The 15,036-nt window shown below is 43.5% G+C and overlaps 1 protein-coding gene across 1 annotated transcript in view; it reads left to right on the forward strand.

Moving 5' to 3' along the window:
- The first annotated feature begins 3,140 nt into the window (after positions 1 to 3,140).
- Positions 3,141 to 15,036, forward strand: part of LOC110305676 (uncharacterized) — a 36,296-nt gene continuing 24,400 nt past the window's right edge. The window contains exon 1 of the mRNA XM_021177741.2: positions 3,141 to 3,348. Coding sequence (XP_021033400.2) covers positions 3,281 to 3,348 — 68 coding nt within the window. The 5' untranslated portion in view covers positions 3,141 to 3,280. The remainder of the gene's footprint in view (positions 3,349 to 15,036) is intronic.

The raw sequence follows: 15,036 nt of genomic DNA on the forward strand, positions 1-15,036 counted from the left end.
AACCCAATAGTCAAAGGTCACATGAGATGTCAAAAGGCATGCTGTGGGGTTGTTTTCTCCAAATGAAGAGAACAGAGATAAATAATTACAACCGAAACAAAGGCACAAAATGGGGGTGGGGGAGGTTGGGAATGAGGCAGGCAAAGGGAAATGGGAGAGAAGAAGATGGGAAGCAGATATGGCTGTCCTGGACCAAGCTTCATTCTCTGCCATCTGGGGAGATGTGAATAGGGGTAGAGGCATGGCCTTTAGAAGGATTTTAACTTGCAACATTTGATTGTTTGCTTACTATTCTAGAAATAGTAATTCATTCCCATCTCCCCTCTTCAGGCTGGGATTTGCTCTGGCTTGGGCTTGCTATCTAAGGTTAATTATGTTTACAGATATTTTCTTTAATGTTTGCCCAGTAAGGAAGAGCATCGTGTTCGGTGATGGGATTTAACAAACCCCGCTCTGTGAAATGACTAATCTTCCACAAGTTTTATCCCACAAAAGAAATGACAATGTCTTATTTTGCTTATCGGCCCTTTTCTCCAGTATCTGGATTACTGTCCAGTAACTGAATGTAACTGCTGCTATGGAATGTAGCCAAGCCTGAGCTACACAGTAAGACAATGTCTCTAAATAAAGAAAGAATAAATAAATCTACCCAGTGGCTGGAAGCAACAACATATCACAGGACACATAATAGGTGACATAGTCAGAAGAAATATATTGTTAACTGTCTGAATGCAAGTGCAATAAAAAATTATAAATAATAAACCATATATTATAGTGTCTCAGTTGTTACATGGAGTTTTTCTTAATGAACAAACACATAAAGTAGAAGAAAATGTGTTTCAAGCTCTAGAGGTCCTTAATCTGTTGGCCTGAATCCATCAAGGCTCTCTTGCCTTGCAGAATTTCACATCTTTCATCGCTTCCCTCAGATATTTATGAGGCTGCTGGAGCATCCCTTTCCTATCTGTGTGATTTTTGTTTACGGACTGCGTTACAATCAGAGTAAAACAAAAATGAGGTCCAGAAATGCACTTCTAATATGTTAAATATACGGTTGCTCTCCTTTGCGTTCTGTGGCTGTGATAAACACCGTAACCAGAGCAACTCGAGGAGGAAAGGGTTTATGACATCTTACAGGTTACATCATCCAGACCAGAGGCAAGCCAGGGCAAAGAGCTCAAGGCAGGAGAGCTTAAAGCAGAAACCACAGAGGAATACTGCTTAATAGATTGCTTCCTCTGGCTTCCTCAGCTACCCTACTTATACATCATAGGTCCACCTGCCTAGGAATGGAGCCACCCACAGTGGGCTGGGTCCTTCTACATCAATCAGCAATCAAGAAAACGATACCCACAGACATGACCATAGACAAATCTGGTGGAGGCAACTCAACTAAAACTCCCTTTTCCCAGGTCTAGGTTTGTGTCAGATTGATAAAAACAAATAATGACAATTGTTATAACCAGCAATGGTAGCAGTTTGAGGGAAAACTAAGTTTAAGTAGACATTGATTTAAACAAAGCACTTCCTTGACATTAAAATGCTCAAAATTTAGGCTCCTAATAAACCTAAGGAAAGAGTTTTGCTTGCATAGCATGTTAAAATAAGCCCCCCCCCATTGAAATGCTCATTAACTAGAATAAGTAACTTCTAAAAGAATAGTGTGAGAGAGTAAACACACTGAAAAGATTTGTCTTTCTGTAAAGGAAAATGGGAATAAAGAATTGATGCAAAGCAAAAAAAACAAACCAAAACAAAACAAAAAACCAGAAAAACAAACCATCAATCCAAAAAAGAAATCAGAACAAAGAAACATGAGTTATGTTTTAAAAATACTAATAAAATTAGGACACTTTCATCATAGACAATTAAATACATTTCAGACTGTGACATTATTTAGTGAGACAGAAAGCTATTCAGAGCAAATCAAAAAATTGACAAATTTGAGCTGGGAACCATCAAGAGCATAGGCTTAAAACACTGGTTTGGACAATAGCCAAGCCAGCGTTTGACTTGGTGTTTCTGTGTGTGTGTGTGTGTGTGTGTGTGTGTGTATGTGTGTGTGTGTGTGTGTGTGTGTGTGTGTGTTTTGTGTACTAAACAGAAGTGTGTTGAAATCAAAAGCCAACTGAAGTATAAAACTGTGAATGTTTTCAAATATGATGTTAATATCAAACTATTGAAAATTGATTAAGTCATCAAGAAATTAATAATGGTGGTAGAAGTTAAACATAAGACAGTTGATCCTGGTCATATCTGCAGAACCTTATGTCTACTCTTATGATAATCTACATTCTTTCCAATTGTCCAGGAAATAGTTTCAAAGACTAAGCACATTCCAGGCTATAAAGGATGTTCCAATGAATTTATTTAAAGCCACATAGATTATAATCTCTGATCATAATATGTAGCAAGATAGGAACTGAATGAGAGAGAGAGAGGAGACAGAGAGAGAGACAGAGAGAAGAGACAGTAGAAAGAGGAGGAAGAAGAGGCATGGCCTTCTAAAAGAGAAGGTGTTGAGAGAAGAGGATAGGGGGAGGGAGAGGAGAGGAGGGGAGGGGATGGGAGAGGAGAAAAGAGGGCAGGGGAGGGGAGGGGAGGAGGGGGAAGGAGGGGAGCGGAGAGGGAAGAGGAGAGGACAGGGAGGCAGAGACACAACTCTTTATGGGTAAGAAAGAAAACCATGACAGAAATTATGAACACAGCACATTTGATGTGATTCATGCAGCCATCTCTGGTAGCACTGTGAAAGCTAGGTAGTGGTTTCCGCAACCAAAGTTGCACATTCACTCTCATAGTTGCTGCTGCTGGCACGGGGACCTCCCCTCCTCTCAGAGGTGGACAGAGTTCTAAGCTAAAGAAAAGTGATCTTTAAAACTTCAGATGCTTCTGGATCAGAATAACGAAGGCAAAAGAAGGGTTGTGTGTTTGTGCCACACCCATTCTTCAGCCAACCAAGGGAAATACTTCCCTCAAGTGTCATGGGCTATAGAACACAGCCAGGGAAGATGTGCAGAGAACACACAGGGCTAACATCTGTCCTCTAGTGCCTGTTCTTCGGAACCCTAGGGATGATATTGCCAACACCCTTTCCATAGCATCACAATGTTAACATTCCAAAGGAGTCCAGAGCCTCAGAGTCAGGATCTAGGATGCCAGAGAAAGGATGGAGAGCAATCTCCACAAATCCTGGGGTTTTGTATAAAGGCAACGGCTAAGAAGGAAGGAAATAGCAAAACCCCTGTCAACACTGTTGAGTCTGGACACCATCTTGAGAATGTCCCATTTCAATAATTGGAAGAGCGCCCAAACGAGCCAGAGCTTGACGTCACAGGACAGCATCAGGTAATTGCTCATGTCTCTCTCTTTGGCTTTGTGTGAGCAAAGGATGGGGGTACCACAGATTTCCCGAGGCAGGCAGAAGGGTTAGGTCAGTCAGCCACCCAGTATTTTTAACACAGAGAGGACAAATCAAAATGACGCTTTTGTTTTGTAGATAGACATTTGTCTCTTTGTATTAATTTCCGTTAGTGCCTTTGTATTGAAAATTACTTTGTAAGTATAAGTAGTGATTGTGTTCAACAAAAGCTCCCTGCTTCACCTATTATCTTGACTCCATGGGTCAAAATGACAGTCCAGGTAAGGATCAGCCTTGTGAGAGAATCCAAAAATGAAATTAAAATGTACAGAAAACACTCGCACATTTTCCTGAGAAGATGAAATTCATGATAATTGCATTTTAGACAAGGTCTCTTTATGTAGTTTCATCTGGCCTAGAACTCACGATATAGAACACACAGGCCTAGAACTAAGAGAGATTCTCATGCCTCTGCCTCATAAACACTGGGATTCAAGGCATGTGCCATAATACCTGGTTCATTATTTCTTTATAAAGTCATTGCTCACTTCCTCTGGAGCCACCATCTACTCTAATGGAGAAGATTGGAAATTGTCAGTGGAGGTTTAACTATGATGCCCCTGTTACATCATAACTGATCACTTATATAAACTCAAACGTCATTGAGAAAATAGCTACTAAGTTCAAGGAATGAACCTTTCCCTCTCAGGAGCCCCTTTGCCCGTTCCTCTTTTCTAAACCCAGGCAGGGAAAACAACAACTAAAGGAAGTTTCCAGAGGATAGGGAAAGGGACTAGAAAGCGTTGCTTAGCAGGGAAGGAGGAAGAGCAATTCTGGGTAGGTACACCCAGTCGCCGAGAAAAGACTGCAAGCTCCCCACTCTACCAGGTGAAGAAGAAAGTGGAAATGCCCTGTCCCAAAGGTCCTTGGAGCCTTTGGTCTCCCTGGCTAAAGACTGCCATTGTCCCTAAGCATCTGACTAGTGTTTGCTGGGGTTGAGCTGACCCTGTTGTTCTTTGTAGAATACCATGCTGTCATCTGCTGCTGACACCCAAGGTCCCTGTGACCTCCACATTCGCTCAGACCCTTGCTCTCTATGCCCTCTTACTGCCTTGCCCTGGTCCCAAGGCTGTGCCAAGATTGCTGTCCTGGGCACATGGGTAACCTCTAACAGAGATAGAAGATCCAGACTATGAGGACCCCTTCTCAGCCATGGTGGACACAGTGGGGATGCTAGGAAGGATAAACACTTCCTCACACTGTCTAGGGGTTCTTGAGTTTTTAATGTATCATCAATCTCTGTCCCAAATTTGCTTAAGGGTGATGGAGGAAGTTCATACCCATTCTTCAATGACCAGTTGTACCCTCTCAGAGTCTCTCTGCTTCCTCCCTCCTCCCTCCTCTCTCTTCCCTCCTCTCTCCTCCCTCCTCCCTTGCTAATATTTTCCATTTCTTCTTCCTCTCTACTAGAAATTTTCACCAGTCATTTTCTCTGTTTGCTCTATACAGTAACATTTATCCTACAGGATCTAGCTGGACTCCTTGCATATTAAAAAAAATACTCTATAGATGTTTGGAAAACCATGTTCTTTCTCCATAGGGGCTTATTTCTGGAATGATATCTTGCTGTGGACTCAAAATTCCATCTTGAGATTTAGAACGTTAACTGTGATTCCCTCTTTTCATTTCCTACTTGAGCCATTCTAATTTGTTTCAATGTCTTTGGACATGCCATCACTTTTCATTGACTCAAAATAGGATAATTCATGCCAGGTGTAATAGAGCACCACTATAATCCACTTATAATCCCAGAACTTGGGAAGCTGGGGTAGATGTGATCATGGGTTCAAAGACAGGCAGGGCTACGAAAATAAAAGAGGGGAGTAGGGAAGGAAGGGAGAAAGGGTATGGAAAGGAGAAGAGAAGGAAAGGGAAATGCAGCAGAGAAATCAAGCCAAGATAAATAAAAACAAAATACCATAAAAATGTAGGAATCCTGTAAGAAACCACTAGCAGCCCAAGGCCCAAGGCCTGCTGAACTCAGGGAATAGGCATCAAATTCAGAAGAGACTATACAAAGAGGAATGATAACCTCCAGTTAAAGTCCTAAGGACCCCAAGCCTTCTTCTCAGGTTAAGATATAAACACTAGCTTTATTGCCTTTTTTAGCATCTTTTCAGATCCCCCCGGAGCAGCCCATTGGCCCAACTTAGCTGGATGCTAGAGACAAGTCAGTACTCATCTATGTATGGACAGTTGTCCCTGGGCGCCTGGTTCTACTTCTACAGAGTATGGCAACCAATGCAGAAGCCAAGCAACTGGTCAGAGGGCAGAGCATGAAGAACTGTGAAACTATCAGTCTTCATGAATAAGTTATCTATAGTGGGCTCCTCCATATGTAGCTCAAGGAATATTGCACAGAAAGGTGGTAAGAGCCAGAGATGACAGAGGACTTCTGAGAAGCCATGCCTTCCAGACACATCAGAGCCTTTGTAATCACTGGCCAATAGCAGCCATGCCTACCGGCATAAGATCTGTATAAGATCAAACCTACTCCCATCCAACATAGATGGGAGGGAGGCTCATGAGGTCCCGAGCCTTAGCTGAGAAGTTTTAGCAGCTGAAGGCTGCTAAGAGAGGGAGATCCGTTTTCCTCAGGGAACTGGTCTTTGTTGGGTTGGCTGTGCTCCCGTGGGTAGCCCAACACCCATGCACGAAAGGGCAGTAGGGATTGGACTCAGTGGACCATGAAGAGCAGTCATGAAGTTGGGAAATGAGTGTGGTAGGTCATCTGTGTTGAGTTGGAGGGGGAATAGGGGAGTTGATATGGACAAAACATATTGTAAACGCATGAAATCATCAAAGAATCGATTTGAAAACAGGAGGAAACACGTGGTGTAGCATTTGCATGCCACCTCTGCACACTCAGTCTTCCTGATACAACGGAAATTATTGTGATGCTGTGTTGTTGAGGAGATGAGGGCAAGGAAAATAAGTCCACACATGTGCAGGACCTATGCATTCTTCCATGTGCAGGACTTATGCATTCTTCCCTCTGAAGCCTTTCAATCCATAGCCGTTTGAACCTTGAACGATTGCAGAATTCTTGAACGTGGGGAGAATCACCTGGGGTTTAGATCATGTGTTAGAATCACCCTACAGATCTCAGCAAATAGCAGCTCCGTGTACTTAGCCACTACTGTGAAACGTAAGAGAAGCTGTACATTTGGTGTATGCATGAGTGCATTGCATATGTATGTGTCGTGGTGTATACATGTGTACAACTTTATTTCTGTGTCAACAGGCAAGGAGATGCATGCACACATATGTGCATGTGTAGGCCAGAAGCCAATGTCACATGTCTCTTCTTGTATTTTAATTCTCTACCTTATTTTATAAGGCAGCGTTTCTCACTGAACCCTGTATCAAATCTACTGAGGGTAGGTTGGCCAGTGAGCTCTGGGGATCCACTTGTCTCCAACTGTAGGATTGCAGGGATGATCCAAATTCAGACCCTCATGCCTCGTGGCAACTGCACCATCTCTGCGGCCCCAGGAAACAGTCTTAATTGCTCATTGCCTTACCCCACTGAACCATCAGGCAATCTTTCAGAAACTACTTCCTAATGCATTGTGTCATCAGTACCTACCTCTGTGTTGCCTAGACTAAGCAGCCCAATGATAGCAGGCCATCTCCTCCAAGAGGATATACGTCCTTCCCACTTCCCCAAGAACTCATGGTAACTCTGTTATTAGGAAGGTCACTTTGATGCCCACCACTTAGCAAGGCTTTCTGGTGGTAACTGTGGCTAGTCTCTGTCCCTCCTGGCAAATCTGTTCATGTCGGCGTTAATTTATCTTCATAAGATCCTTCATAAGATTCTGGTGGTAAACAACATTACCATCACCAGGTGACAGATAGGCCAGCTGAGGATAAAAAACAAACACTCAGGAGCCAAGGAGATGACAAAGGACTGTGACTATGCACTCGTTAAAGGTCTAAGACTGAAACAGAATTGTCTGAGTCAGGCATGGAGCTGGAGAAGGAAGAGAAACATGGGGAAAGATGGCCTTCAAAGCCATGACTGAGCGTAGCCACCTCAGATGGGTGTGTGGCTCTGTCCTGGTTCTAACAGTCTACACTGTATAAGAAAGGGCTCATTTTGGCTAATATACCCACCTATCCATGCCCACCCACCCTTAATTGTTTAATTTTACATTTTTAATTGAGTTTGAAAATTGAATGAGTACAACGTGTCAGAAGTTTCCAGTTTACAACCACTGCTGAGTACAGTAGAGAGACTCCCTCATCACTTCAACTCCCTCCACTCAGGACATCAGGGTTCCAAACCCTGAATGTATTTCCCATCAAACCAGCAGCCATGTTAGCAGACTCAATAATTAGAATACGATGGACAGAATAGGCTTGGTGCTTCCCAGCATGATTAAGTGGTGTGCTAAGTGCTTTACTTGAGTTATAGCGATTACTCTCCCCAAGTTCCCATTGTCCCTGCAGTTTGCATATCTATAATTATCCACACTTTACTGATGGCAACACGGGTTCAGAGACATGAAGTCACAAGCCTAAAGTTACAAAGCAGAGATCAATGATGCTAAGCACTGAAGATAGGCTTCTCTCTCACTCAAAAACTCAAGTGTATTATACCAATCACAGAGAACTGGGCCCTGCACAGTGCCAAGATTCTAGATGCACAAAACAGAAGCCCCTGCAACCATCCATTCTTCCAGATCAGATGCCTTGCCCTCTGTAAGCCTCAAATTTACTCATTCTGCTCTGTCACCTCCTAACCCACCATCCAAATATTATGCTTCCTGAAAGTACCACGAACCCTGTCAGAAGAGCAAACAGAAGTAGAGATAAGCAAGGCTGAGCACCGGACAGTGTGTCCTCAGAAGTGGGCAGGCTGGCAGGAGAGCAAACAGGCCGGTGACATTTCATACGAAGGCAGCTCTGCTGAATTATGCTACAGATGGCTTTGGGGCTATCACCTTTTGTGAGATACTTGGTTTATAAAGGAAAAATTCACTGTAATGAGTAAGTTATTTTAAAACTCTGAGCTACATGTCCTTGAAAACAAGGAGAGCAATGATTAAGTTGTGTCATCTACGGGCATCAGGCACTCTCTATCTGCCTTTTATTTCTTACCTTTTATTACTTATTATTTGGTGAGGGGAGGGAGAGAAGGGAAGGGGGAGGGGGATAAGGAGAGGAAGGGGATGGAGGGAGTCTCTTCTCTCCTTCCATTATATGGCCCCCAGGGATCAAGGTCAGGCCCTCAGACTCAGCAGCAAGCTCCTTTCCACACAAAGTCATCTTTCTGGCTCATTTTCTTCCCTTTGGAATCATCCTTCTTCTCTCTAGATACTCTGACCATCCCTTTCAGCACAGCTGACACTCTCCCTGTACCTGCATGTCCTTGAGCCTGGTTAACATGTCCTGGAGCCCAGCTACTTCAAAAGCAATAACAAGATCTGACCAGGCAAGCCGCAAGAAAGAGAAACCTACAATTGCACACTTGCATCCCTTACATCATTTGCTAAATGCATTGTCAATCCCTGAATCGCTCTCCATGCCCCAAACTAGGTGTCTCAAGCTCTGTGGCCTGTTGTTCTTCGAATATTTCTAGCATGGTTTTAAGAGTTACAGCAATAAATGACAAGACTTGGCATTCGAATGAAGTATTGCCAAAAGGTTTCGTTTCTCCATAGCACGAGCAATGGGATTCCCAACTTACGACCTCCTGGGTCTTCATCCCCAAGCTCCCTATGAAAACTCTCTTTAAGAGTTCTCCATTAGGATTGGCGAAGACCTTTTCCCAATCTGTTGATGGCTTTTTTTTTTTTTTTTTTTTTGTCTTTTTGACAGCCTCCTTTGCCTTACAGAAGCTTTGTAATTTTATGAGGTCCCATTTGTCGATTCTTGATCTTACAGTACAAGCCATTGCTGTTCTGCTCAGGAATTTTCCCCCTGTGCCCATATCTTCGAGCCTCTTCCCCACTTTCTCCTCTATAAGTTTCAGTGTCCCTGGTTTTATGTGGAGTTCCTTGATCCACTTAGATTTGAGCTTTGTACAAGGAGATAAGAATGGATAGATTTGCCTTCTTTTACATGCTAACCTCCAGTTGTGCCAGCACCATTTGTTGAAAATGCTCTTTTTTCCACTGGATGGTTTTAGCTCTTTGTGAAAGATCAAGTGACCATAGGTGTGTGGGTTCATTTCTGGGTCTTCAATTCTATTCCATTAATCTACCTGCCTGTCACTATACCAATACCATTCAGTTTTATCACAATTGCTCTGTAGTACAGCTTGAGGTCAGGGCTGGTGATTCCCCCATAAGTTCTTTTATTGTTGAGAATAGTTTTCTCTATTCTGGTTTTTTGTTATTCCAGATGAATTTGGAAATTTCTCTTTCTAAATCTATGAAGAATTGAGTTGAAATTTTGATGGGGATTGCATAGAATAGGTAGATAGCGAGGGCTAATATCCAATATATACAAAGAACTCAAGAAGTTAGACTCCAGAGAAACAAATAACTCTATTAAAATGGGGTAGAGAGCTAAACAAAGAATCCTCAACTAAGGAAAACCGAAAGGCTGAGAAGCACCTTAAAAAAAAATTGTTCAACATCCTTAGTCATCAGGGAAATGCAAATCAAAACAACCCTGAGATTCCACCTCACACCAGTCAGAATGGCTAAAATCAAAATCTCAGGTGACAGCAGATGCTGGTGAGGTTATGGAGAAAGAGGAACACTCCTCCATTGCTGGTGGGACTGCAAGCTTGTACTACCACTCTGGAAATCAGTTTAGCATTTCCTCAGAAAATTGAACATAGTAATACCTGAGGACCCAGCTATACCACTCCTGGCATATACCCAGAAGATGCTCCAACATGTAATAAGGATACATGCTCCACTATGTTCATAGCAGCCTTATTTATAGTAGCCAGAAGCTGGAAAGAGCACAGATGTCCTTCAGCAGAGGAATGGATATAGAAAATGTGCTACATTTACACAATGGAGTACTATGCAGCTATTAAAAACAATGAATTTATGAAATTTGTAGGCAAATGGATGGATCTGGAGCATATCATCCTGAGTGAGGTAACCCAATCACAAAAGAACACACATGATATACACTCACTGATCAGTGGATATTAGCCCAGAAGCCCCAAAGCTCCAAATACTCAAGATACAATTCACAAACCACATGAAACTCAAGAATAAGGAAGACCATAGTGTGGATATTTTGATCCATCTTAAAAGCAGGGAACAAAACACCCATGGAAGGAGTTACAGAGACAAAGTGTGGACTAGAGACTGAAGAAATGACCATCCAGAGACTACTCACCTGGGGATCCATCCCAGAGACAATCACCAAACACAGACTCTGTTGTGGGTGCCAACAAGTGCTTGCTGGCAAGAGCCTGATATAGCTGTCTCCTGAGAGGCTCTGCTAGTTCCTGACAAATACAGAAGTATTTCTCACAGCCATCCATTGGACTGAGCACAGGGTCCCCAATGAAGGAGCTAGAGAAAGGACCTAAAGAGCTGAAGGGGGTTGCAGCCCCATAGGAGGAACAACAATACGAACTAGCCAGTACTCTCGGAGCTCCCAGGGACTAAATCACCAACCAAGGAGCACACATGGTGGACTCATAGCTCCAGCTGCATATGCAGCAGAGGATGGCCTAGTCAGACATCAATGGGAGGAGAGGCCCTTTATCCTATGAAGGCTCTATGCCCTACTGTAGGGGAATGCCAGAGATAGGAAGCAGGAGTGGGTGGGTTGGTGAACAGGGGGAGTGGGGAGGAGATAGGAGGAGGGTGTTTTTCAGAGGGGAAGCCAGGAAAGGGGATAAGATTAGAAATGTAAATAAAGAAAATATCCAATAAAACCACCACCAACAACAACAAAGAGTTCTCCATTAGCCAGTGACACCAACAACCCCACTACTCGTCTCTAAGCACTAGCAATGGAGTTGGGGAGGTAGCTCAGCAGGTCAAGTGCTTGCCTTGGAAGCATGAAGGATTGAGTTTGGTCACCAGAACAACGTTGCCGCCCCTCCCCTCTTCAAAGTGCAGAACCCAAATTGCGGGGCATAGTGACATTTGCCTGCAATCCCAACGTTGGAGAATTCAAAACAAGAGGATCCCTAGGACTCAGCAGTCAGCCAGTGTAGCTTAACTGGCAAGTTTCCAGCCAATGAGAGCCCGTGTCTCAAATGAAGTGGGTGGAGTTCCTGAGCATGGCATAGGGTGCCTACTTAGAGTCTTGTGCACCAGAACATATACATGGATATATACATATGAAAAGAAATCCACTCGCCTCTCTCAATCCCCTCAATCTGATGCATCAGCGCGTCTTATCAGTCCTGCCTCCAGAACCGTCATCCATCCTCCTTTCTCCATCTCCTGTGACACTGGTCCTGTGCGCTCTTCCGCATCCTCCCCACCTCTTCCCTCTCTCCCTATTTCATCTTTTCCCTCTTCAGTCTGTTCCTCAAAGGTCAGCCAGATTAACTTTCATAAAATGCAAATTCCATCATGGCGCTTTCCCTCGGTTCCCATCGCTTTCAGACTACGATCTGAAATCATAGTTATTACCCATGAGGCCTTGTGCCGGGCTCGGGCTTTTCTTTAGCCTCATCACGTGCTGCTTCCCATCTCAGCCGCTCTGACCACAGCGGTTTCTCTCAGGCCCTCAGATTCTCTTCAACTCTGCTTCAAAAACTTTATTCTCCTGTGCACACATTGTGAAGCCCAGTTTCCATCTGGGTGGCTGCCATGGGCTCCAGGGTTTCTGCTCTAAATTCTATTGTCAAAGGGCCTTTTACAACCGTCTAATTTCAGCTTCTTCTCCCTCGGCATCTCCTCTATTTCTTTCTGGCACCTTCCATAAACTACAGTTACCTTCCTGATTTCTTTACTGGCTTGATCCTGCTGGACCTCTAGCAACTAGCATAGATCCCGGGGCGGGATGGAGGGTTGGGTGGACGGCAGAAGAGATACCAAAAATTCAATAAATATTGCTGCATAAAGGCAATGAATAATATGTTTCCCCTTCAATAAAGCATATATGGGAGGGGGAGAAATACCAGTACTTTTATGTGCAATGTACAAGCAAGCACCACAGCAACTTATATTAATAATATCTTTTTTAAAACTTGTTAAGATTGCCGCAGATATTTTCTGATTACATTGAGGGGGTGGTAATAACCATTTTTAATTTCGGAGAGAAGAAATCTGGCCACATCCTGTTAATTACTAGATTGTGGGGCCTTTTAAAAATTATTACTTTTCATCAGTATTTATGAGAATAGTTTTTAGGTGTCAGTAGCTGTTCTCCGGGAGCGTCCCAACTACTCAGCAGCCGAGGATGACTCCATTCCTCTTGACAAGGTCTGGCTTAATTGAGTCCTGTGGGCTCAGATAGATTTGCATATTTGCCTAATAAGGTAAATTGCCAAAGCCTCTGCAGCTTTGTAAACAAGAATCATCACAAGGTGTGTGAGGAACACTTTCAGAAGAGGTCCCTGGAGAAGTACATAATCACTTATTTATCGAGTATAGATTTTCTTAATGTGCCAAAATATGCCTCAGGCTTGTCAGTTCAAGTGTCACAGCTTGCTAGAAATGTTGAGGAATCCAGCCAGTGGACACAGAGCAGATGTTTTCCTAAGCTTAACAATTTTGTTTTCCTTTGGAAAAAAAAAAAACAAAAACCTCCCTAGCTTCCCACCACAGTGTATACAGGGATTGCTTAAGTTGGGTCTTTGGAGAGAAACAAGAGACACATCAGAAGGGAATGTAGGCTTTGGAAACCACAATGTCAGAAACCAAGTTCAAACCCATAAAAGAAAAATGATACAACTTTTTACATCTGGCTGCTGAAGGAAATGTCCAGTTGTCTGTCCAGTATCAGTGTGGATAGTTTAGAGACAAATGAGGACAGGAGGGGCCATCCAGGAGTCTGTTATGTTTGAATCCTAGTGTCCACATTTAGGATGGTGGTGGTCAAACTTCATTTCTGAGTTTGGGCAGAAAAACAAATAATTAAAGCCAGTAGATAACATTACCACTCAGTATTACTGCAGATGGAATAACCTTATAATACCGAAGAGAGAAGTTTTGAGCCTTGGCCCAATTATGGAACACCCTAAAAATTGATTGACTAATCCTAGGCTAGCCTGACCCCACCACAGAACACCCTTAAACAATCCCAAGACAGCCTGATTCAATCCCAGGACACCTTTAGCCAGGGCTAAAATACTCTGACTCAATCCCAAGGCACCCTTAACCAATCCCAGACGCAATCTTCTCAGATAGAAATGCATTCCTTTGATTTTCTGGTCATGACTGTGGATTTAGGGTGGATCAAAAAACACAATGCAAGCCAGGCCTGGTGGTGCAGGCCTGTAATCTCAGCCGCTTGGGGGACTGAAAGAAGATGATTCCAAGTTCAATTGCCTTGCTAAGCTACCAAGACCCTGTACCAAAATGAAAATAAGGATTAAAAAGGCTGGTTGGGGTTGGAAATGTGGCTCAGTTAATAGAATGATTGCCTAACACACACACACACACTCACACAAACACATGCACACACATGCACACACACAAACACACAAACCCCTGGGTTTAGATCCTAACACTACATACAAGGATATAGTGGCACATATATATAATCCTAGCACTCAGAAGGCAAACCTGGAAGTTCAAGGCTATCCTCAGCTACATAGTAAGGATGAGGCCAGCTGAGGCTACATGAGACCCTATGTCAAAATGGCGGGGGGGGGGGTGTTGGAAGGAGAGTATAGCTCAGTGGTTGAGAATTTGCTTAGTATACTCCAAATACTAAATGTAGTAATGTAGTTCTCTCTCTCTCTCTCTCTCTCTCTCTCTCTCTCTCTCTCTCTCTCTCTCTCTCACACACACACACACACACACACACACACACACACACACTTCAACTCTCCCTCCCTTCTAGTTAATATTTGGAATCACTGATTTGTTTCTCTCTACCTTCCCATGTGCTCCCACCTGCCCATGAAATAGAGTTTGTCCACCTCACACCAGTCACAGCGCTCTATGACAGAGAAATACCTGTGCTCACAGTAGGCAGAACCCAGGGCCTCATGGAACCTATCATCCCATAAAAGAGAAAAAAAGACCTGTGACCTGCCTGAACATTAAAGTGTGGCTGGCTTGTTACAAAAGGGAATTTACTCACAAGTGGTGACCAGGGGAAAGATGGGTCTGCACCTGGAGGTGGGAATGGGAGGTGTCATGCATGGATAGGATACAAAGGAAGTGACCCTAGATATTCCCAGGAGAATGAGGACAGGAATTCGAGTGGGCATGAGGAAGGAAACCGCTGTATTCTGGACAGAGGGAGAAACTTGGGCCAAGTCACCAAGTCTCTGGAGCCTGAAACATCACTGAGGAGGGAGTAACAGAGAGGGTGGAGGCTTGAACAGACTTGGGTCAGGAAGGACAGGAAAACCTATGCTGAGTAAGATGGTGGGTGCTTGAGAGTCACTGAAGACCCGTGTTGGGAGATCCTAAAAGGTGCACAAACAATTTAACGGGGAGGAAAATATCCATGGCTAATATCTTCAGTCCACAAAGAAGGAGAAGAAGAAGGAGAAGATGAAG

The sequence above is a fragment of the Mus caroli genome, unplaced genomic scaffold (genome assembly GCF_978045245.1).
Source record: "Mus caroli unplaced genomic scaffold, Mus_caroli_1 scaffold_13, whole genome shotgun sequence".
NCBI classification, from domain to species: Eukaryota; Metazoa; Chordata; class Mammalia; order Rodentia; family Muridae; genus Mus; species Mus caroli.